This window comes from Lissotriton vulgaris, chromosome 8 (genome assembly GCF_964263255.1).
Source record: "Lissotriton vulgaris chromosome 8, aLisVul1.2, whole genome shotgun sequence".
Taxonomy (NCBI): Eukaryota; Metazoa; Chordata; class Amphibia; order Caudata; family Salamandridae; genus Lissotriton; species Lissotriton vulgaris.
The window spans coordinates 1,413,442,097-1,413,466,237 of record NC_141696.1 but is presented as its reverse complement, the minus strand read 5'-3'; the positions used below and the strand labels follow the sequence as shown (position 1 = coordinate 1,413,466,237).

At 46.6% G+C, this 24,141-nt stretch overlaps 1 protein-coding gene across 3 annotated transcripts in view; it reads right to left on the bottom strand.

Moving 5' to 3' along the window:
• Window positions 1–24,141, bottom strand: part of IGSF5 (immunoglobulin superfamily member 5) — a 533,998-nt gene that overhangs the window by 328,453 nt on the left and 181,404 nt on the right. For all 3 annotated transcript variants that reach the window (XR_015299372.1, XM_086935430.1, XM_086935431.1), the window contains exon 3: window positions 16,321–16,638. Coding sequence is in view for 2 of the 3 variants with exons in the window: in XM_086935430.1 (XP_086791556.1) it covers window positions 16,321–16,638 (318 nt within the window). In the remaining variant the exon portion in view is untranslated. The remainder of the gene's footprint in view (window positions 1–16,320; window positions 16,639–24,141) is intronic.

The following is a 24,141-nucleotide window of genomic DNA, read 5'->3' as shown; positions in this document are numbered from 1 at the left end:
GGGGCCAAACTAAGTAAGCATAAAGTCCTAATCTGTAATAATTTACGGATTACCCAAACTCAAACTTTCAATTACTTCGGTTTCCTGTTAGATGAAAGAAATACACTGGATCCCCTCCTTAGGTCTAAAAGGCTCTCGCTGGCACACTCTTGGAGGTCAGCTATGGATTTTAGTGCCAGGCCGGGGAAGAAACCATTCTAGGACCTTCTTCACCTTTATCAGGCTAAATGTGTCTGTGCCACATATTATGGTAGAGATAATTGGAGGTACAGGGACTGCATGGCCTTTCGGCTTGAGTAAAATAGGTTCACGAAGCACCAGTTGGGTGTCCCGAAAAGCCCCGCAACTTCCACCAATCACGAGGAGTTGGGCTTCAAGTACATTCTAGATGCCATCAAATTAAGTCCTCTGTTGCAGTAGATCCTAATATGGTCCAAATCCAATACTGAGCCAACTTGCCTCTCCCTGGACAATGTCAGAGTGGCCCTTGGCTGTATGATCTTAAGCTTCAGTTTGCCTCACTGGGTCGCCCTACTTTGTTTCTACACCCTGACAAGATTATCATGGCTGATTATATGTGGAAGAAACACGTTTTTATTGTATTCCATTTCTACAAGGGAGGGTTATGAACTGAAGAAACCCGTTGTTTCTGCCCACTGTTTGATAAAAAATGAAATTCTAATTGAGCCCTGTCGGACTTGGGTGACTACTGTATACCATCGCCATCTTTTAATATGGTTCAGACTAGACATCTTTCTGCAACTTATCAGTTTAGCCCAATGGTTGGTCTACCATTGGCTCCCTCAGACCCTGTGAGTGTGATAACATCTCCACACATTCTCGTAGCCAATTTGTCTTTTTTTTACCGCTTTATACTACCCAAAAAAAAAGATTCTTATTTCCGTTTCCGAGTTTAAAGGTTTTATATTTTAAACAGGTGGAGCCTGTATTGCTTTACCTTCTAATGCTTAAGGATGTCTATACCTCGGTTTAAGAAAACCAAAGCAGGAGGAAGATCGTTTGGCGTAGCCGCGGCGAAATTGTGGAATGCCCTTCCGTCTGAGCTTAGATATATTTCCGATCTCCTCCTGTTTAGGAGGAGATTGAAAACACTACTCTTCCTGAAATTTTTGTTTGCCACCGGCTGCCTTCGCTGTTATGAGTCTGTCAGCGCCAGGATGCCTTTTCTAGGTGACAGATGCGCTCTATAAATGTAATAAATTAATAAATAAATAAATACTTGTATGAATGGCTGGTGCTTCCTGAGTACCACTATCAAGCTTCGGGAGGCCTGGCCCTGATTCGGCTTATGGCCTTCGTGTCAATTCACAAGGCAATCCGGACATTTCTTTTAACTGCAACAGCACTTGCTTTTGAGTTCTTTGCCTTTTTTTTCCCCACATGTCCATTGTCCCTGCGTTTGAGTCATGATTTTTGTCTATATTACACTAACAGACCATAGCGTTATCTCTCCTTTCCAAAAGAACATAGAGGACCCCAGATAGAGGTTATTGTTGTTTGGAACTCAGAGGTAATCGCGTTTGTTTCATATTTTTTTGTTTTCATCTTTAATGAACTGTGTGCCTTACTGGTTTTGCTCTTTTAATGTCTTAGAGCTTTATCAGCACTTTATAATGAATCTATAGAGAGAAAACTCCAACACTCCAGGCACTGCACTCTCTTGATGTACCTACTTCATGATGAGTATTTTTTACATTTGATACCATTTCAATCTAATGTCAATGTTTTAGCAAGTCTGTTAGGATGTTATGTAGATGATGTTTTCTATTTATGATTGCTGAGTTCTTTTATGGTCTTATTTTTAGAACCGAATAGAGCTATTACTGATTGACTTTTCTTGGTTCCTCTGGCAAGTTTAAAAGACAAGGTTGATGTTATGGGGCCCTAATCATTCATACATCAAAATAGTTCAGCCACTCATAAAGTCAAATCTGGTCAGTGGGTCTTGTGAGAACATGAATATATCCCTGCTGTCGAGTCTCTACCAAACGTTTGTCACTACATTGGTTAGGGAAACACATCAGAACCATACGGACACTACATGCGTTTAATCGTAATCGCTTGAATCTTGGGTAAAATAATATCCTCTTAAAAAAAAGATCAAAAAGGACATATTAATTAACATGAACAGATAGATATAATAGTGGTTGATTTCAGAAGCATGCAAAAAACATCTCTGCACACTATGTGCATTTGTCACATTTATGTGCATGTAGCGCCAAAGTGCACTTTGCAGTTGTAAGACATTTGGTTAGTATTGATTGAGAGGGGAGAAAGCTTCACTCAAGCAACAATCACAATCATTATCAGGGTGAACCACAAAAGTCACTAAATTTACCTGTGCCTAACTCTCTGGCAGCTTGGCACAAAGAAGTCAGACTTAACTTAGAGGTAATGTGTACAGTATTTATGCAGCACACCAGTAGTAATAAAGTGAAAACAAAAGAAAATCACCAAACCAATTTTCAAATATAGAGTACATTTAGATAAATAAAATGATACACAAACCACAAAAGTCCAATCAGTACAGCCAGAAATATAGAATTATAAGGTTTTTAGAGAAAATAGCACCAAGAAGCAGAAAGCACCTCTCGCGGCCATCTGGTCACTCTAGACCAGGGGAAAAGTTCAGGCAGACAGCAATGGAGCATGGGTCCGAAATAGTGTCCAGGTTAGCCTGGTGCAAATAGATCCGTTCTTATTGGAGGAGGCGGCTTTTGAAACCAAGAGGAGATCATGCATCTTAAATGGTCATGGCTGTAGCTCAAAGAGTGAGTTGTTGCTGAAGCTTCGCGTTGGTTGCTCGTCATAGAAACTCTCTTTCGGCGTGAAGGGCAGGTCTCATGTTGCCAATCATTGCAGACAGTCGCTGTCGGCATGAAAAGATAGTCTCTCCAGAGTTTTGTGTTGGCAGTTGTCGTGAGCAACAGAGTATTGGTGTGAACTGCCCTGTTCCCCATCACGAAGAGCCCAAACATCAGGAGTTTCACATTTTTCTTGTAAAGGAATTCTCACTGATGCCAGCCAGGGGTTCAGGACCTAGATCGTACCTCTTGGGGATCATGACCCACTCCAGTAGAGCCCAGTAGCAGAGTTCAGGCATGCCCAGACACTTAACCCTAAGCCCTAAACCCTTAAACACTACCATATACTACTATTAACCCTAAGCCCTAAAGCCTAAAACAGTCCCCTCCACTACACTCCCCATCAACTACCCTAAACCCTAAAACACTACGAGTACAGTGTCGTCCTTACTTGTCTCTCCTCGTGGTTCCACCGTTGTCTCCCCGCCGTCCGTGTCCCGGCGCCCGCATTGTAAATGTTCCGGCGATATAATGGCGCCTGCGATGTAATGGTGTGCATAGTAAACGTGCGCGTTGCAACGTCGTGTGTGCTGTGATGACAGGCAATGTAAACGCATGCGATGTAATGCATGCGTTGCGATGGTCGTTCGCCAGTAGGATGTATGACGATGCAACGCAAACAAAAACAACGCATACCATAACATCGCATTTTTTACATCGCATGCATTTACCACGCAACCCATTACATCGCACTCAGCCTCCACATGCATGCAAAAGACCTTCACAACGCACACAAATATCACGCATTCTATTACACCGGAAAATTATCCCTAACGGCCTCCCAAAACACACTACGACGCCCTGACACAAAACAGTAAAGTCTATAAAACGCTCCAACACAAAGACCTAATATAGCAACGTACCAAACACAGTACGACCCCCCTGACACTAGGCTCAACCATAAGGCGTAAACCGAAGAGTCAAAAAATGTACAATACACTACTATTAACCTTAAGCCTTAACCCTAAAACACTACCACATACAACTCTTAACCCTAAGCCCTAACCCTAATGCCTAAAACACTACCATATATGACCCTTAACCCTAAGCCCTAACCCTAAAGCCTAAAACACCACCATATACGACTATTAACACTAAGCCCTAACCCTAAAGCCTAAAACACTACCACATACAACTCTTAATCCTAACCCCTAACCCTAAAGCCTAAAACACCACCATATACCACTCTTAACCGTAAGCCCTAACCCTAAAGCCTAAAACACTACCAGATATGACCCTTAACACTAAGTCCTAAACCCTAAAACACTACCATATACTAAAATTAACCCTAAGCCCTAAAGCCTAAAACAGTCCGCTCCACTACACTCCCCATCAACTACCCTAACCCTAAAACACTACAAGTACAGCGTCGTCCTTACCTGTCTCTCCTCGTGGTTCCTGCGTTGTCTACCTGTACATGTCCCGGCGCCTGCGTTGTAAATGTGCCCACGATATAATGGCGCCTGCGATGTAATGGCGTGCGTAGTGAACGCACGCATCGTAACATCGCGTGCGTTGTGACGGCAAGCAACGTAAACGCATGCGATGTAACACATGCGTTGCGATGGTCGTTTGCCGGATAGGAGTCTCAATCGTGTGTACGTAGTTCCCAATTGTTTAAGTAAATCTCAGCACTACGATCAATGCAGACCCTACACTATTAAGCTGGCTGTCCTATCGGCGAAGGGAAGGTAGAAATCTCACACTAATAGGGAATATATGCCAATCACTGACCAGATTTGGCTTTATTGATTGGCTGAAAAATGTTGCTGAGAACAGGCTGTAGGGATGATTAGGTCTTCAAAATATCCACTATGTTTTCTAATCTTGCCAGAGGAACCCTGAATAAAACTGAAGAGGGATTGATTGTTCTAGACAATTTTAGGTCTTGCTATCTGGTCAATTTCCTACTTGTGATAGTAGGAGCGCCTTTTCAGGTGTCGGTCGCGATATTGACAGAATAAGATATAACTCCATGATGAAGCATGCCCCAAAATGTGAGCGAGGGTCCTTTTATCTAAGAAAAGAGATTCCTCCTGTAGCTGAGGTCCTAGGAATCTGTCTCCAGAGGGTTCGCTACAGTTTTTTTCTGAGAATTGCAATAATGGCGTACATACAAGGAGATATTATGTGGTGGCAGATAGCTATGGGCGTCATCAGAATCATATCAGTTTGCTCTCTGCTTACTCAAAGTTAAGTCCAACAATAACAACAAGACTTAAAAAAGTAAAAAGTAAAAAAGGTAGTGGGTGCAAAGAGAGGGCCCTATGTTTCGTTTTTCGTTTGTCCGTTGTCTTGAGTTAACGCAGCATGGACTGATTTCTTCATATGGATTTAGGTTACTCATTTAGGGGCATATCATCAAGGGCATTATCACCGCTTTAGCAGCACTTTTTGTTGCTAAAGGGGCGATAATGTTAACGCCCTATTAGCAATAATCGCACATACAGCAGCTTGCACCTGGAATTTTATCGCTGTTGAGATAAGCGTTGCTGACAGTATGCTATCTCAGTGATAAAATGCAGCGTTAGCCGGCGATAATTATCCTCGCGCTAAGCGAGCTGATATGCCCCTTAAATCTTTTTTTCCATACACTTTTTCTCTTGTCTCTAATCAAATCTTCAAGTCGATCGATACAGATTATCGGCTATATTTGTGAATAGTCAGATTTGGGATAGAAGTTGCAGTGAACAGCTAGTAAAGTTCAGGAACCTCAAAGTGACAGAAGGCTACTGTTGGATTGGACAAAGATGTTAGACTAGTGGAGGGGGTACTAAATCTAAGTATTGTTTTATACAGGAGAGGGAGACGAGGGAAGACAGTAGAATAATAAATCCAACAGGGTAGGTAATGTAGTATTATACCAAGCAATTAGTGATTCACAGATTCGAACTTTAGGACACTCATTATGGATAATGAGATTGTGTGCTTGAGGGTGGGGCTTGAAGACTTATTCCAATCACTAGTACTCAGTAGTTGTGGTGATGGAAGGTATGTAATCGGCGGACATATCTTTGTGGCTTGAATATTTTAAAAATGATGATAGGTGAGAGGCTGAGAGTGCAGGGGTTAGTGAAGTGTACAGCTAGAAAGGAGGCACTCTGTGGGTCTCAGTGGGCAGTTGTCAGAGATTGGTAAACTTTATTCTGGCCGACGCAGGGTGCATACAACTCCAATTCCATTCAGCATTGAAACATACAAGACCCGCTAAATGGAGCTGTCAAGGTAATACCAGGCCATGCAGAGTTGGGGTCGGCTAGTCACAGGAAAGCAGTGGAGACACAGCTTGATAGCGCTGAGAACATTCCTATACAATGAAGAGTGCGGTTTAGGAGGCGAGAGAGTAATTTGGGGCATCCTGAACGTGGCTTTCCCAAACCAACCCCTGAAGCCCTTTCGCGCCCTCCTCTTCAATAATCACTCAGAGCAGCAAACGTGTCTCTCTCTTTCCACAAACTTTGTGCTGTGGTTTTTACTTGGAGAGGTGGTGGCAGAGGTGCCACCCAGAGGTATAAAAAAGGCAGAGTTGATGGATAGCTGGAAGACCTGATGAAAAGGCCGAAAGTATGAAATAAAGTATCGGCAATGGTAATGGCAATAGGAGGTATTAAAATGTATTAAAAAAACGCTGTATTTTAACAGTGCAACAATGATCTACTTATATCACATCTGGGCTTAAAGGTCATACAGTGAAGATCTGCAATCCTTAAAAAAAATTGTAGACCTTACTAGAGCAGAGAAAACAGTGGTCAAACGTGTCTAATATTTGTGATTTTGACTGCTCTGTCACAGAAAAGTCTGACCTTGTCCCTCGGTGTGTCAGGATGTTGAATGACACCCACTTAATCCCTCCTTGATACTGTTAAAAAAAACAGGTGAAGTTGCATCAGATGTCACTAGAAGTGCTGCACTTCCTTACTTGGTTCAAACTTCTCAGGCAGGGTAGTGATCTTCTGCTTTGTCGTGAAGCCTTGGGGACAGTATTTTAACTCATTAGACTTAGCTTTCCGGACTAACCCTGTATACAAACCACAAATTGTGGAAAACATGGCCATCTTTGGAATAAAAAATATAGTATAGGTGTCCCTGCCTTGTAATGGCCGGTAATAGTCATACTGCAATCACAGATAAATAGAACAGCTGGCAATTGACTATAGGCAGATCAGTGACTCAACCCACACTCTGGCTGCGCAAGTGACGTCATGCAGTCTTTGACTCCCTGTGACATCACAGGGCTGACTCCTTGCACTGCCATGAGCCCCTCGACAGTCTAAAGGCCTCGGTTTCGAGCAATGAGTGGTAATGCTCCTTTGTGCTGTTCACCTTCTGTTCCTACTGCTGTCTATAACTTCTGAGAAACAGAGGTCCGTAGGATTAGGTTATCAAAAAGACAGATGCAAATATAGACCCCAATCAGTACTATATTGATTCTTGTTTTCAGTACCCAGCCGGGCCTGAAATTTTATTTCAAAATATAAACAAGTTTAAAAGACCATCAGAGAGGTCTAATGCAAACGTTGATAGGGTACAAGCCTGTACCTATCCAAAAGTACACTCCAAAAGGATTGAAACAAATAGGCAAGAAAGCAAGGAAAAGAGGGTAAAGAATATCAGGCAAAAAGAACATGGGAGCCAATTGTCCCTTGCATCAGTAGCATATTTGCATGGCAAGTTCAGACAACAAATTCATGTAACAGTTTCAACACGATGGTAAGGTTACAGAATTTGGCAAAGTGTCGACGACGTTTCGATCCCCGGCTCCTAGTGAACTGGGATCATCATCAGGACATAAACAATGTTTTGCCTGTATGTGCTTTTTCTTTGCAAACGATCCTCACGAGTCTCCTATGATGCTGGGAGAGATTGTGGGGTAGAGGCTGGTGCCTCGATGTCCTGTTATAAAGCATATAACATGGTGGCCATTGGTTCCTTAACCAGCTATTGTGGAAGTCCACAATTTCGGGAAGCCGGCGGATTGCCATTGAGCACACCGCCCGTTCTTCGCTCGGATCGCGAGTGAAGGAGCACTGTCCCGACGTGAAGAAATTATTTCAAACGCAGAACCACAAGCGATTTTAATATATCGGCCAATTCCAGCGGAATCACATAGCTGGTTAAGGAACCAATGGCCACCATGTTATATGCTTTATAACAGGACATCGAGGCACCAGCCTCTACCCCACAATCTCTCCCAGCATCATAGGAGACTCGTGAGGATCGTTTGCAAAGAAAAAGCACATACAGGCAAAACATTGTTTATGTCCTGATGATGATCCCAGTTCACTAGGAGCCGGGGATCGAAACGTCGTCGACACTTTGCCAAATTCTGTAACCTTACCATCGTGTTGAAACTGTTACATGAATTTGTTGTCTGAACTTGCCATGCAAATATGCTACTGATGCAAGGGACAATTGGCTCCCATGTTCTTTTTGCCTGATATTCTTTACCCTCTTTTCCTTGCTTTCTTGCCTATTTGTTTCAATCCTTTTGGAGTGTACTTTTGGATAGGTACAGGCTTGTACCCTATCAACGTTTGCATTAGACCTCTCTGATGGTCTTTTAAACTTGTTTATATTTTGAAATAAAATTTCAGGCCCGGCTGGGTACTGAAAACAAGAATCAATATAGTACTGATTGGAGTCTATATTTGCATCTGTCTTTTTGATAACCTAATCCTACGGACCTCTGTTTCTCGAAATAAATGATTGCCCAAGGTCCTTAGGTACTTAATTGGGTCCCCCTTGTCTGTGAAAATATATAGTCTATAACTTCTGAAACAAGGGGTAGCAATGGCAGTGCCAGAAGTGCCAACAGGCAAGCCAGACATAATAGCTGCTACCCCTGACTACCGTTCCTGATATCTGAAATTTAATGGGGATAAAACATAAATGTTTCGGATTAGAGATAACCCCAGGATGTGTCTTTTTACACCCGAATTTTGGCTCCATCATTAGCTATTACAAAATGACTCTTGGGAAACAGGTGAATCATCTCTGTTCCACCAACTTTTTTCTTGCTCAAAGTTTTGAGACAAATTCTTCCTTGTATCCCCTCTACAGTCCGCCTGGTAGTGGTTTGGGGACCATTCTTAGTCGCCTAGTCTACTGCAACACTCTCTTATAAGGGGCACCTGCTGGTCAGCTGATAAGACTTCAGAGAATTCAAAATGGTGCTGCGAGACTTGCATTGGACCAGCCCAGACACTCCCCCACATCAGCAGCCCTGGACTCTCTACATTGTCTCCACAGCACCAGGACACTCTACAAATGTAATAGCATAACATAACAACCATGGCATTAGAACCATAATGGAAACAATGAAAATATGACAAATGTATATCGAGAAAAGGGAATGAGATACAAGAGTAAGGAGATATATTGGCCTCCCACCTCAATTGCCCAGTAACCCCAAGTCGTGGTGTTGCTTGGGAGGAAATGTAGTTGAGTGACAAAGTTACATGCTTCAGAACCAGTAGGCCTAGATTTTCCAGTCCCAGCGTCCCAACTTTATCAAAGTTTGTGATCCTGATCCAATCACTTTGGACACGAATCACAAAGAAAACTTGTAAATCTCACCCCTGTATCCATACTCCTAAGAACAAGTGGTGTAGGTTCACATACATTTTCAGAATTTGCATACATTCCCAGTACTACACCTGGAAAGTGAAGCCTGTGTCAGGTTTCCAGGCCTCCTGGGAACGCCATGTAACATTTTTCCAAGGGACTATTTTCCCAGTACGGTGTTGTAGTCACAGTGCCAGTTTTCACTGCGGAGGAGTAATGTTCTCAGCAAACGGACATTGCAGTATTTTTTTCATTTTTTTTCCATGGTAAAATCGTCTCCCCCTTCCATGCAGCTTGGGGTGTTCCATGGTCTTTGCCATCTTGGAAGGATATTTACCCCAGCCTTTTGGTGGAGCAGACCTCCTAGCATTCCCAGCTTGGGAAAGGGTTAGTAAGGAGTTTGTGAATGCCCTTTACCTCCCTGCCCCTTGCCTGGAGGCTGCTACTGCATAAATGTCCAGAGCCTTGGAGTGTGATTATGCAGTAGTCACAGTATTATACGTGCCAGCGCTTCCTTTGTGGCCACCTGGCACCTGTGTATGGAAACATTTTTGGTCCCAAACATACCGTTATGGATAGAAATATACTTATGGGCAGATTTACAAGCCCCTTGCGCCACTTTTAAGTCACTTTTCCAATGTTAAAAGTGACGCAAAAGTGGCGCAAGGGGCTTGTAAATCTGCCCCTTAGTGTTCGGGTCCAATATGTCCATGTGCCTAAATTGTTGCTTGGGCGTCTTTTTCTGCCAAAGAGAACGCTTCAATATTTTTATATTGTCATTGGCTAATAAAAACGATTTAACATTTTTGGTGCGATGGAAAGGGAAGAACAGTATAATTATCAATGAAATAGTCCTCCTGTTCAGCAGCTCCTCTGTTTATTCTGGAGGGCAGAAACATTTTAAGGCATGGGTAAAGTGGGATCAGGGAGCCGCACCCTATCAGGGGGCCCCTGATAGAGCCTGCATCGAGTCTTGCCCTGATCATCTTGAATACTTCTTACATCGATTGTTTTCAATACAGTTTTCCTTTAATTTATTTTTAATGTGGGTGATGTGTGAAAGCTCATTACAGACATTCTGTAGACAAATATTATGTATTTTTAGATGAAAACAGGACATTATATGTGAGAAATGGGAGGGTGTCTCAGAGATTATTTGCAGTAATATTAGTGAATATTAGATGTAAACACTGTCAGTAACCTGGCCAAAGAGGGAATAAAACAGCTGAAATTGGATCATAAATTCAAAAATGATCCAAAAAGGACCCCCCTCCCCCCCGACTCCATAAGAGGGTCCATGGAGGGTCATGCAAGAGGGAGTGAGAGACAGGACACAAGTATACATTATCCCCTGTATGTTTATGTTGTATCAATGTTTAGGAAATATTCTAAGAGACCCTTAATGTACAAGATTATACGTCCCATGCATTCCTCGTTAGATCTTTCTTGTCTTAAAATTCCAGCATCCAGCATGCACCAACTGGTTGAGGCTGCAGCAAGAAACAGGTAGGATGTTAAGTGTCTATAGGGCTGAGTTCTATATCTTGATTTTAAAAAACTGTTTTTTTATTACTCTGTGGAACAGAGTCTAACCTGAAAGAGGAAGGATTTCCAAGATGAAAAATCTCCATGGCACACAGTTAAGTTTTCCAGGAATACTCCCAGAAATCTATGACATGTGTAAGTTTTCAGGACCCATTCCTGAATATAAGGGTTTTCTTATTTCCAAGAAAATTGCAAAGTTAGCAAGGAGTAGACCTATTTACCTGTATTTATAGTTATGATCATTCTTTTGAATTGGAAGCTGAATGAATCCTGCCTACTAAATGCAGAGATCAACCAATATCAGTTTGGAAGTTGTCCAAATCAATCAATCAATCAGACATTTGTAGAGCGCGCTACTCACCCATGAGGGTCTCAAGCCACTGAGGGAGGGGGGAGGGGTGGTGGGGTTGGGAGCTGCTAATGTTCAAACAACCAGGTCTTCAGAAGTCTCCTGAAGGTCAGCAGGTCCTGGGTCTGTCGCAGGTGGATGGGGAGGGTTTTCCATGTCTTGGCGGCAAGGTGGGAGAAGGATCTGCCGCCGTTGTTTGGTGGATGTGTAGAATGGTGGTGACGGTGAGGTCAGCAGAGCGGAACCGGTGGTTGGGGGTGTGGAAGGTGAGTCGCTCGTTGAGGTATTCTAGTTCGGCGTCATGGAGTGCTTTGTGAGCATGGGTGAGAAGCTTGAAGGTGATCCTCTTGTTGACAGGGAGCGAGTGCAGGTCCCTCAGGTGGGCAGTGATCTGGCGGGGTATGTCGAGGATGAGGCGTGCAGAGGCGTTCAAAATGCGTTGGAGTCTCTTCCGGAGTTTGGCCGTGGTTCCCACGTAGAGGGCTTTGCCGTAGTCCAACCTGCTGGTGACGAGGGCCTGGGTGACCGTCCTTCTGGTTCTGGTGGGGATCCATCTGTAAATCTTGCAAAGCATACGGAGGGTGTTGAAGCAGGAGGAGGAGACGTTGACTTACTGGTTCATTGACAGAGATGAGTCCAGGATGAACCCCAGGTTGCATGCGAGGTCGGTGGGTGTTGGCGCAGATCCCAGCGAGGCTGGCCACCAGGAGTTGTCCCAGGTGGAGGGGGTGGAGCCGAGGATGAGGACCCCCAACTTGTCCAAGTTCAGTTTTAGGCAACTGCTCTTCATCCATTCGGCGATGGCCTTCATTCCTTCATGGAAGTTGGTTTTGGCGGTGGCGGGGTCTTTGGTGACGGAGAGGATCATCTGGGTGTTGTTGGCGTATGAGATGATGCTGTCGTTGTGCGATCGGACGATGTTGGCTAGTGGTGACATGTAGACGTTGAAGTGGGTCGGGCTGAGGGATGATCCTTGGGCTACGCCGAAGGTGATCTTGGTGGCTTCGGATCAGAATGGAGGGAGGCGGACTCTCTGGGTTCTGTCAGTGAAGAAGGAGGTGATTCAGTCCAAGGCTTTGTCTGGATCCCTGTGTTGTAGAGGCATGTGCGTAGGGTGTGGTGGCAGGCGGTGTTGAAGGTGGCCGAGAGGTCCAGGAGGATGAGGGCAGCAGGGTCCTGAGGTCGTCGGTGGCGGCGATGAGGGCGGTTTTGGTGCTGTTGTTGCTGCGGAATCCGGATTGGGACGAGTCGAAGGTGTTGTTCTCTTTGAAGAACTGGGTCCGTTATCTGTTGACGATCTTCTCGATGACTTTCACCGGGAAATGGAGCAGGGAGATGGGCCGGAAGTTCTTGAGGTCCTTTGGGTCTGCTTTGGGTTTCTTGAGTATGGCGTTGATCTCTGCATGTTTCCAGCTTTCCGGGAAGGTGGCAGTCTCAAATGAGCTGTTGAAGATCTTTTCGGAGTTGGGGTGCAATGATGGAGCTCGCTTTGTTGAAGATGTGATGGGGCAGGGGTCTGATGGTGAGCCGTAGTGGATGGTGTACATGGTCTTGATGGGGTCTTCATCGTTGACGTGGTTCCAGGAGATCAGGCTGCTAGTGTGACTCCATAGAGATCATGTCCAGGCTGCTGCACAGTGGCGGCTCATCCGCTAAAGTGGAGGAGCGACGCCCCACTGCCAGGAGCAGCAAAGAAAGGGAAAACTAAAATGATAAAAACAAAATGGTATGATCATTGTATTTTTTCCTCCTGCTGTGGCAGTGCATGAGGGGGCAGGCGGAGCTGTAGGGGGGGGAGTGGTAGAAGACTCCTGTGCGCAATGACTGTTTGGTCGGCCCGACCGAGCCGCCCAAAACAGTCCTGCGCACTTCCCTGTATACAATTTAGGGTGCATTATAGCCTGCATGGAGAACATACCCACCCCTACAGCCCCTGGCTGAGCGCCGTGTCACGATGCTCATACCAATCACAACGCTCCTTTGGAGCGTTGTGATTGGCTTAGGGGTGGGAGCATGGCTGCCTGCTTCCTGTTCTGATCTGGAGGTGGGCATAGGCAATCAGGAGAGAAGACTGCTGACCTAGCGGCGGTGACAATGTACGTTTTGTTTTTTTAAAGCATCCTGCATCCCCCCCGCCTGTGCCCACCACCCCACCCGCGAGCCGTGCCGGCCGCACCTGCTGCTGCAGTGTGAGTATCACATGCTACAGGGTAAACTGTCCTCCAGGAGACCTCTTCCCCTAGCGAGCCCTCAAAGCAGTCAGATATGCTGCCTTTATCTTTGCAGGGCAAACATATGAATGGAGACCGGCAGATCCTTACAGGACTTTATCAGGGTGTTTCACTGATGCCTAACTGATGCACTGCCACACAGCTCATTACAATTCATAAGCAGACCCTAATCAATCAGGGTTCTTATAAAGCACGACTACTCACTCGTGAGGGTCTCAAGGCTCTCTAATGCAGGTCGTAATATGGTGCTGGAGTCCTTATCCTAGCACTGAGAAAATACATTTAGTGCTGGCCTTACAATTGCCCTAGTCAAAGCGTATCCCTGAACTCTGACAGCTCTGAGCTGTAACCCCCAAGGTAAATAATTGACTTAGGCCTCCATTGCAGGTTGCCCGGAGTGGTATCTCCATCAGGGATACTGCTCCCGACAACTCCAGGTGGTCCATGGACCTCTGTTAGGGGTTGCAGCTGCAATCCATTGCTTGCCCCTTTCCTTCCCCTGGCACTGCTTGTGTGACCCCTGGCCTCAGAGGAGGCAAAATCAGTGTCAGAAACACAGGGGCAGTTCTTCGTAATGGATGCTGGTTGGAGCTCCACTTGCCTGGCTTCTGTCAATTTTTCTATTATACAAATAGTGAATAATATTATTCACTATTAGTGTAATAATAAATTGAGTAAATTAGCTGGAATATGACCCTATCTGGAAGCTTAGGTAAGTAAAAAATGTTATATGTATGTTGTATGCATGCTTGCGTTTGAGAGTGTATTTATGTGCTCAAGAATGTGTTAGTATGTGTAAGCATGAGTGTGTGAGTCAAAGTAAAGGTCAAACGGCATGCGATCTCACCTCCGCTACCCCTGGCATTTTTGGTGAATTGACATCCATGAAGTGGTCCCGTGAGTCAAGAGGCGTTTTACCGGACTCAGATCCACACTTGAAAGACTTGGGGCAGGAATGTACATCAGAGGCACACCCAATCTGTACTCGCCATGGGGGACGCATGCAATGCATCCCCTAGAGCAGTGGTACTTAACCAGTGCTCCACGCGCTCCTGAAATGGCCTTTACTCAGATGCTCACCATCAGTATTTAATAGAACTGGAGAACATTTCTAGGACGTGCAGATGTACAATTTTGCCAGTGAAACTGTGCAGTTGACCACATTTGACCTTCACTAGGTTGCAGTTAGTGACCTTCATACAAGTTGCCCTTGGGCAAAGCTTGACACAAAAAGGTTTTAACCCCTCCCCTGCGGGGCTAATGCCCCCGCTGTGCTGGGGGGCGGGGCGCGCACAGCGCCCCGGTGCTCGTGGCGAGCTCAGCTCGTCACGCAGCAAGGTGGCGCTGTGCTCATGACGAGCTGAGCTTGTCACGGCCACACCTGTTTCTTTGGAACGCTCAGCACAGTGGGGGAATTAGCCCCGCGTGCGAGCGTTGCGGCCGTTATGACGAGCTGAGTTTGTCATGAGCACACGGCCACCATGGCTCGTCATGAGCATGGGAGGTGTTATAGGGAAAAGCTTCCATTGAAAATAAGAGCTTTGCAAAGATTTTGGGTCATATTATCAAGAACAGGCGATAAAATTATCGCCGCTTTATCGGCAGGAAAGATATGTCCTCGTGAATTTCTATAGCAGCCCAGGTTCTGTTGTTAACCTGGGCTGCTATGGGAATTCACAAGGGCATATTATCAAGCCCATTTTCGCCGCTTTAACTGCAGTTTCCTGCCGATAAAGCGGCCATAGTTTTATCGCCTGTTCTTGATAATATGCCACTTTGTTTATTGACTTTCGCAAACTTTTAGCACAAAACCTACGGAAAATACACAAACGTTGTGAAAATTGGGACAATTGCAATGCCTTAAACATCACACATTCCATATATTGAATAACACTGTAATTTTGAGCCCCCTGCGGCACCACTACGTCACTTTTCGTGACATACTGGTGGCACAGGGGGCTCCTCCATATTTACAAGGAGAGGAAAAGCCACCCTGCTTGACTTTTCCTCTCCTTGTAAATATGGCCCCTTCAAACGCAGCACTGTGCGTAAAAGGGGCGTTCCATGGGTGTTACTGTGGGTGTTCCCACGCACCACCCATGGAACAAGCACATCTCAAGATTTACAAGAAATCGTAAATCTGGAGAAGCGTGTGAATGCTACGCCACCCTAGAGGTGGCATAGCGAGGCGCAACAAGGAGAAATGTTTTCATTTCTCCTCGTTTTTTCCTCTTTCAATACGTGCTGCATTCTACAGCAGGTATTGAAAGAGGAAAAAGCCTCTTGTGATTGTTTTTGTGCAGGAAGGTGCCCCTTGCTGCACAAAAACAATCTGCCCACGACGCAGGCATCCTTGCACCATGGTGCAGGGTGCCTGCGCCGGCGCTTGGCTGCAGTTTGTGCGCCAGTGAAGGGGAAGCGCAGAGACGCGACATATTCTTGTAAATATGTTACATCTCTGTGCTTTCCAAACTAACGCACCCCGGCGCAGCAAAATGACTTGCTGCACCATGCTGCGTTACTTTGTTGTAAATCTGACCCCAAGTGAGAATTCTTTTCCAGAGACTTTGACCCTAAATTGTAAGTTTTTGCAAAGTTTTGTGCGATGAAATTACACTTTTATTGGACTTTTTTTATCAACGTTTGTAGATGTGAAGTGCTGAAATTCTGCACACCCCTAGAACTCTCCCTGTTCCTCAGATACAATCAACAACGGTGTTATTGAAGTATGAAAGAGCGAACCTACCTTCAACAGAAAGATACGCTGTGAAGAAGTCGCTTGAAAAGACATTACATTCAATGGTCCCAGCATCACTGATTCCGACGTCCGAGATGATCAGTTCTGAGGTGAAGGAGTTAGCCCGCGTGTAGTTGACTGCAGAAAAGCGTTTGTGAGGAGTAGTTACTCCTTGGTCTGAGCTTACAGTCAAAATTGGGGTGCGCTTCATAAACCAGAAGATGGTGATCCATGCTCCCTCTACGGTGCAGTTGAACCGGGCCTGAGACCCAACTAGGACTGTTGTGTTGCTGGGTCCCTGTGTCACCACCTGACAATGTCCGCAACCTAAAAAAAAAAAAAAAAAAAAAAAAAAATATTAATTTAACTTTTGGTCTATTTTGTCTTCAAATGTGTGCAGAAGCCCTTCTATTTCCTTGTTTCCATCAATGTTTCAACTTCATTTCAATTAAAAGATCCCTGATTACCCCAACCTTCATGCAGAGTGACCACCTGGCAAGAAGGCAAATTCGGGACAGTGATAGCAAAAGTTCAGGAAAAGGGTCAAAATTCAGGACAAAAATCCAAGGCAACAGGTCCTTTTTACATCGCACAGGTATAAAATAGACAGCTGGCAGAAGTACAAGCTAAATCAAATAGGTTTATTTTCTGTAGGTCATATTACACATTGGAGTAATAAGCAAATATTCATATATAGTTGGTCATATTTCAAGATGAAAAAAATAGCTAAGATATACACTTGTTTCCATGATTGTCTCAATTTCATTTCAATTAGAAGCTAACTGATTACTCCAAAACTTCATATAGGGTGACCACCTGGCAAGAAGGCAAATTCTAGACATTTGACAGTAAAAATTCAAGAAAAGGGTCACAATTCAGGACAGAAATTCAGGACAAAAGGTCATTTTTACATTCACATCTGAGGACACCGCCCAGTTATAAAATAGGAATCTGGCAGAAGTACAAGCTAAAATAGGTTTATGTTCTTCAGGTTATATTACACATTGGAGTAGTGAGCAAACATTCATACATAGCTGGATGTATTTAAAGATAAAAAAAATAGCAGATATACACTCCGAGTAGAATTTGACAGCCGACAGAAGGGGCACTTTTCACAAGTCTACTCCAGTACCATGAATGATAGTGCTAGAAGCTGCACGGTGTTGCTGTGTATGTAGACTTAGAATTCACTACTAGAGAGCGTGAAACAGAGACAGCATTGGTGGTGAGAAAGGAGGAGAGAGAGAGGTATGCAGAGAGGGAGATACAGAAGGTTGGAAGAATGATAGTGAACAGTGAGAGAAAAGGAAAGCAAGTGGGGATCTGCCAGCTGAGAGAGAAAAAGAATGTATGATGAAAAGAGAAAAGAGGATCACAGAAGAAGATGCCGGGGCAGAGAAAGGAGCGAAAAACAGACACAGAAAGGTGCAGAGGGCTACAGAGAAAAAGTTGAAAATTGTAAAAAAAAGCAGAGGGTGGCATATCAAAGGCAAGGCAGAGGGAATCAAGAGAGAGCATGTGGGTGAGGTAGAGACGAGGAGAGAGGAGGAAACAGACTGAGAAACTGGAACTGGGAGAGGAAGAGAGGTTAAATATGGAGTGAACATAGAGATTATGAGAGGGTTTACTGTGTAACTGCATGTCAGAATTTTCAGACCCAATTCCAATGTACCATATGTTTGATAATCTGATGCTGTTCTGCTCTTTCCCTTTTACACAAGTAGCGTAGCAACTTTACTGACCGTGCTGTGTTGCATGAAATGTTAGTAAGTATGCCCCTCAAAGATGTGGCAGAGTCGGGTAAAGAACGGTGATGGATTAAACCCAGATCTGCTGACTGGGTGTGAGTGTTTGATTGGTTCAGATGCTCCATCCATCACCACCCCCTTTTGCACAGCTTTGTTCGCCATAAATTGGCAGGGTATGCTCAGACGTGAGTCCCTTGCTCACTTTGCCACTGGATTCAAGCAAGCCAGGCTGAAGACGGCTGTAATGCCAGAAACCGGTCCTAGGAAGCTTCAATCCGGTCCAGGGAAGGCATGGCTTGGCATTTCGGGCTGGACTGTTCCCATGAGGCACAGGGTCAGACTGATTTGCATATGGCTGTAGGAAGGTAGATACCTGACTATGGTTACCCCCGACTTTTTGCCTGGTGTTTTGCTGGTTTTCCGACTTAGTTGACCTGGGGCCCTGCCAATCAGGACCCCAGGCTTACTGCTCTCTCTAAAATGGATTCCATGTACCTTAGGTGCATTACCCAATTGGAACTGGGCCACCTTGTCAGACCCTGTAACTCAGGGCATCGGTGTACCCAGAGCCTACCAGGGGCTGAAGCATGTATTATGCCACCACTGGATGGCCATCTAAATCTGACACAACTGGCTGCACGACAGCTGGGGCAAGGTGGTGTACTCGCCCTTTGCTTTAGATATAGTATACCTATATCTAACCCTAAAATGGACACCCGAATTCCTATCAGTCACTCCTATGGCAGGCCTTGACAATCCTGAAGGCAGAGTGCGTGGAATCGTGTGAATTGGGCTCTGGCACGAGCCGAGCCCGGTTGCAGCTTGCGGAACCAAGACCCAATGGCTGTTCCATGATAACGCGTACCATATCGCTAACTTCGGTATCGCGTTATCAAGACATGTCGAGTAAGGTGTCATACGAATCGGGATACTGACCCCTCACCAATGCTGGTGATGGGGTTAGCATTCCACCCTTCTAGAGGGACACGACATGTACGTAACTGTGAACCCCGGTTAAAGTTAACTGAAGCCTCAGCTCCACAAAATGGATGCTGCCACCACAGACACAAGTCTGACCTCCTGCTGCTGGGAGTCCTTCCAGCGAGGAGAGCTTGGACAAAGGGGTTCCTGTCCGGGGCGGTGCTCGCACCATCCCAGACAGGGTTTTGTGTATTCTGGGTAGGCAGGGCTTTACAGGAAGAGGACTGCGGAGTGGCACCCCGGTGCTCACTACGCATCTGCCGGCTAGAACCAGTTCCAGGGGCACCCCAGCCCCTGACCTGGGGAAAGTCCGGCATGGGAGAGGGGTGTAACCACCCCCCTTCCTGGTCCCACCCCTAGGGCAGGACTAGTCACGTACCCACCCCTTTCTTTAGGATAAAGGCAGGAGCGGGGACCCTTCCAAATTAGATCATCTTTGAATCAAGAATACTTTCTACGAAAGGAACTCTCGACTCTTCTCAAGATTTCTCCCTTGTGGCTAAGGAGTAGTCACCCTGCATCCGCAGGCACCATCTAAGAACTCTGCGGTTTGCTGCACGTCCTTCCTCAGGAATCCGACTGCCCAGCTTGACGAGAACTGACTTCCCTGGCACCTCTGACCTCTACCCACATCGTCAGCTCAGCTGAGATCTGTGGGTGCGACGAGACCTCGAGGGACCGGCCATCTTCAGAACCTGCACGATTTCTTAATCCGCACGACCACCGAGGGATCCTCTGGTGAGTGCTTTGGGGTCCGAGAAGCCCCGACCCTGAGCAGCTCCAGCACCGAAGTGCAGCCTCCCAGCATCTCCACGATCTGCGTGGGGCCCGTCTGCTTTTGCCGCTCATCACGTTGTCTGGTTACTAGCCGCTGGCTTGTGGCCTTCTCGACGATGCCCGACAACCAACGCTGCTGGTCTGGTTGCATCAGACTGGCCTTTGCTCCCTTCTGAGAGAGGAGCACCTCGGACCCTCCTGGTCCACTCAAGACGCCATTTTAGGCCCACCACGTGGCCCTGAATTTGCCAAGGCTTGTTGCCCCAATCCTGGGCCCAGCGACGCCGACAGCATCAACCTTCGTGGGACAGCTCGCAACTCCATCCTGGTCGCCGACAACGCCTCCTGGTCCGTGAGACTGCAGAGCCTAGCGTCGCCCACTCACCTAGTCGAGGTGACGATCATCCGGTGCCCTCCTGGTACCCTCTGACTACTGGCTAGTAGTTACCAACTTGGTCCCCTCTGCTTTCAGGTGTCATCCATCTCTGATCCAGGCTTGGATCTCTACGAACTATCTCCACTGGTCGCCGGCCAGCAACTCCTTCCTTCCGGCTCCTGGTTCGTCAGCGAGGACTCCCGACGTCTGTAAAGACTTGTGCAGCCGCAGCCCCTGGGCTAGGTAACTTCGGCACTTCAGTGCCCGCATAGCCTCCTTATCTAAGGGTCCCGAGTCCCTATCGCTTCCGACTTACCTTATCGGGTCCGCCCGAGACCACTAAACTTCCCGTGCCCTCGGGCACTTGTATTGATTGTGCACTTGAAGTATTTTCCTAAGAGTTTTGTTGTGTGCTTAGTACCCTGTCCTCATAAAGAGTACAGGGCTGTTGTGATTTTAATAAATACACTGTTTATTTTCATAACACTTGTGTGGTGTCCTTTCACTTGGTGTTCAAGGGGTATGTGATGGTATAACAGCTGGCTTAACACGCCCTCTAGAGTTTAGCCCGACGACTGCTCGTATCCACGCTACTAGGAAAGCTGGTCTAAGGTTGACTTACAATTAATCACCATAAGGGTCGTTTGGACTGATGCATAGTGATCACTAGAATAGTGAGCACTGCATATCAGGCCACCTTCTCACATTGGTGAGCAGCGGTTGGGATTTGAGCTTGCTGTTGTTCTACCACGCGTATCCTAAGAATATCTTGTGAAAGATCGCATAAGTACTCCAGGTACATATAACTTAGCTTAGAATACTCTGAGTTCTACTGAACCAGCTGTTGTAGCTCCTCAAGGCTTAGCTCACCTTGGCTGCAACTCTTAGCAAGGGATCAGTAGGTAAACATATAGTGTAGGTAGGTGCATCAGTTACACCACACTAGAAGCAGCATGTCGGACAAAGGAGGAAACACTGAGTCTCCCCTTGTGTCAGTCGACCTTCCACAGGTCACTTCCAGATATGCTGCACTTAGCTTCCAAGAGATGCGACAAATCTGTACGTCTCGGAAGCTAAAACAGGGTGCAAACCCTACCATTCCGTTTCTGATTGGTCTCTTGGAGACTTATGATGCTAGGAGGGCTGGTAACACAGACCCTTCTCATCCAGAAGGGAATATGCCCCCCCTCGAGGGAACCTTAGGTGACCCTGACCTTATCCATCTCTCCGCAGAAGGTGAAGAGGAGGACGAGGATCCAGAGACATCTGGGGACGAGGCAGACAAAGGTCCAGTAGTAGTTAGCCAGCAAACTAGGGACAACTTAAGCAGGCACGAGAGTGGTACTAGGAGACCCCTGGGGCCCCTCTCAGGCCAGCTTAACATTGGGAATGGACGAGTTAGGTCTCTGTCGAGAGGCTCTAATAGATCCGTTCGAACCAATGGCTCTCGAGGCTCTTCTCGAAGAGGGATGACATCCCCTCAGAGGAGAGTGTACGAAGCTAAAGAGTGGGAAGTCAATCTGAGGATCGAAAGGGAAGAACTTGCCCTGGCCAAAGAAAGACTCGCCTTTGCTAGAGAGCAAGAATTGAGTGGGAAAAATCCCACTGGTGGCAGCATTCCCCCACGGGAAAACAGGAGTTTAGACACTAGACACCTGAGTAAGATAGTGCCCCCCTTTAAGCAAGGGGATGATATCCACAAATGGATTACTGCTTTGGAGAGGGCCTGCACTGTACAGTGCATCCCCCAGAGTCAGTGGGCAGCTATCTTGTGGCTCTCCTTTGAAGGTAAAGGTAGAGATAAGCTCCTCACTACTAGAGCTGAGGACGCTAACGATTACCAGGTCCTGAAGAACACACTGATTGATGGGTTCGGCCTAACCACTGAGCAGTACAGGTTGCTGTTCAGGGATACCCAGAAAACTCAGTCTCAGGACTGGTCTGATTTTGTCGATTGTGCCACTAAGGCTTTGGAGGGCTGGTTGCTGGGCAGTAAGGTTACTGATTACACAGGATTGTATAATTTGATCATGCGAGAACAGATTTTAAACAATTGTCAGAACCAGTTGTTGCATCAGCACCTTGTCGACTCGGATCTGACCTCGCCCCAAGAATTGGGAAAGAAGGCAGACAGATGGGTCAGAACAAGGGTTAAGCAAAACCAGGGCCAGAACCAGGGTGGTCAGAAGAAAGCCGACCAGAAGGGTAAAGATTCAAAAGGGGAACAAAATGACCAGAAGTCTTCGACAGGTCCCCAACAACCCAAAGAGGGCGGGGGGTCAGGCTTCCCAGAAAAAGAAGAATCAAGAAGGCCAATCAAAAAGGTGGTGCCAATACTGTAAAAGTAAAACTCACTGGTTTAGTGAGTGCACCAAGAAAGGATGGCAGACTCCTGCTACTGCAGCCCCTAAGGCACCTGTGCCCCCTAGTACAGCCAGCAGTAGCAGTGCACCTCCCAAGGGACTAGTTGGGTTAACCTTGGGTTCTGAGGGGTGTGACAACCTAGTTGGCACACTCACTCAGGCTGTCCTTGTCTGTACAGGGGATGTGGATATGTCCCCTGATGTCAGTCCCAATACTTTGGGCAGGTACAGACAGGAGCCCCTCATCAATGGTTCAAAAGTTGAGGCCTACAGAGACACAGGGGCTAGCATCACCATGGTGGCTGAGAGCCTAGTCCCCTCAAGGCAACTTATGCCTGGTGCCACATACCAGGTAGTGAACATTGATGGAGTGCAGAGAGATCATCCCATAGCAGTGGTAAATCTCAGCTGGGGAGGTGTCACTGGTCACAAGAGAGTGGCAGTGTCACCAAACTTGCCTGTAGATTGCCTACTGGGGAATGATTTAGAGACCTCAGCCTGGGCTGAGGTAGAGCAAGAAACCCATTTTAAAATGGTAAACCTCCATGGTAAGGTTAGTGGGGCAGTGATAGCCACAGCCCCAGTCCAAGATGTCCTCCCTGAACAGGTCAGGAGGGCTGTGCCAGTCACCGCCCTATCCCAGAAAGATGCCTTTCCTGAACAGGTTGGCAAGGCTGTGATGGTCACAGCCCAAACCCAAACTGAGTCCCTTCCTGAAAAGGTTGGTGGAGTTGTGATGGCCACAGCTCAAACTCAGACAGATAACAGTGTTGTGAAGCCTGAAACTATGGATCACTCCACTCAGACAGAGAGCATTGAGGAGGAAGAAAAGTCTTCCCCCTCCCAGACACTAGGTGAGAGCCAGCCTCCTCAGGGAACTGACTCTACCCCTGGTTAAGGAACTGCCCCAGAGGTAGTCAGGCCTAGCCTGGCAGAGCCCCTGATGACAGTGGAACCTTCCCAGGCGGGACCCAGTCTGGAGCAGGTAACCTGCCCCTCTCTACCCTGCCTCAGTCAGCCCAGGGCTGTAGAGGTCAGGGAGGCCAGTGGTGGGCCCCAAAGGGCCCCCTGTCCAAAAGAATTTCCCAATCAGCAGATTAGGATCACTGAAGCTAGTAGTCCTAGCCAAGTGAAAATAAAACACACTCCTGAGGGATCCCCCTTAAACTTAGTTAGGGACCTCCCACAGCTGGACACTGCTGGGCACAGCCAAACCTGGGGCCTAAAAACCCCAAACCTGACCTGTCCCTCCAGTAAGCCAAACAGAGGGACTCAGCCTCCAGCTTTAGGTAGCCAGAGGTTGACCCTGAGAGCTCATAGCAACTCAGTACTGGAAAGAAAGGCACATATGGTGGATAGTGATTGGGGGAGGTTGAGCCCAACAGTAGTGGAGTCTCACTTCAGTACTCCAGTCCCACACCAGCCTGTTACTTTGCCAAAGCACACCACAGGTAGTGATTCCCTATGGTGGAGACCCTCAGATACCCTTAGGGTGAGGGGTTGCTTAGTGTACCATGATACAGGGGGTAACCATGCCAGTGCATGTACCACCTCATATGGCCACTCAGGCAATATAGGCTTACCT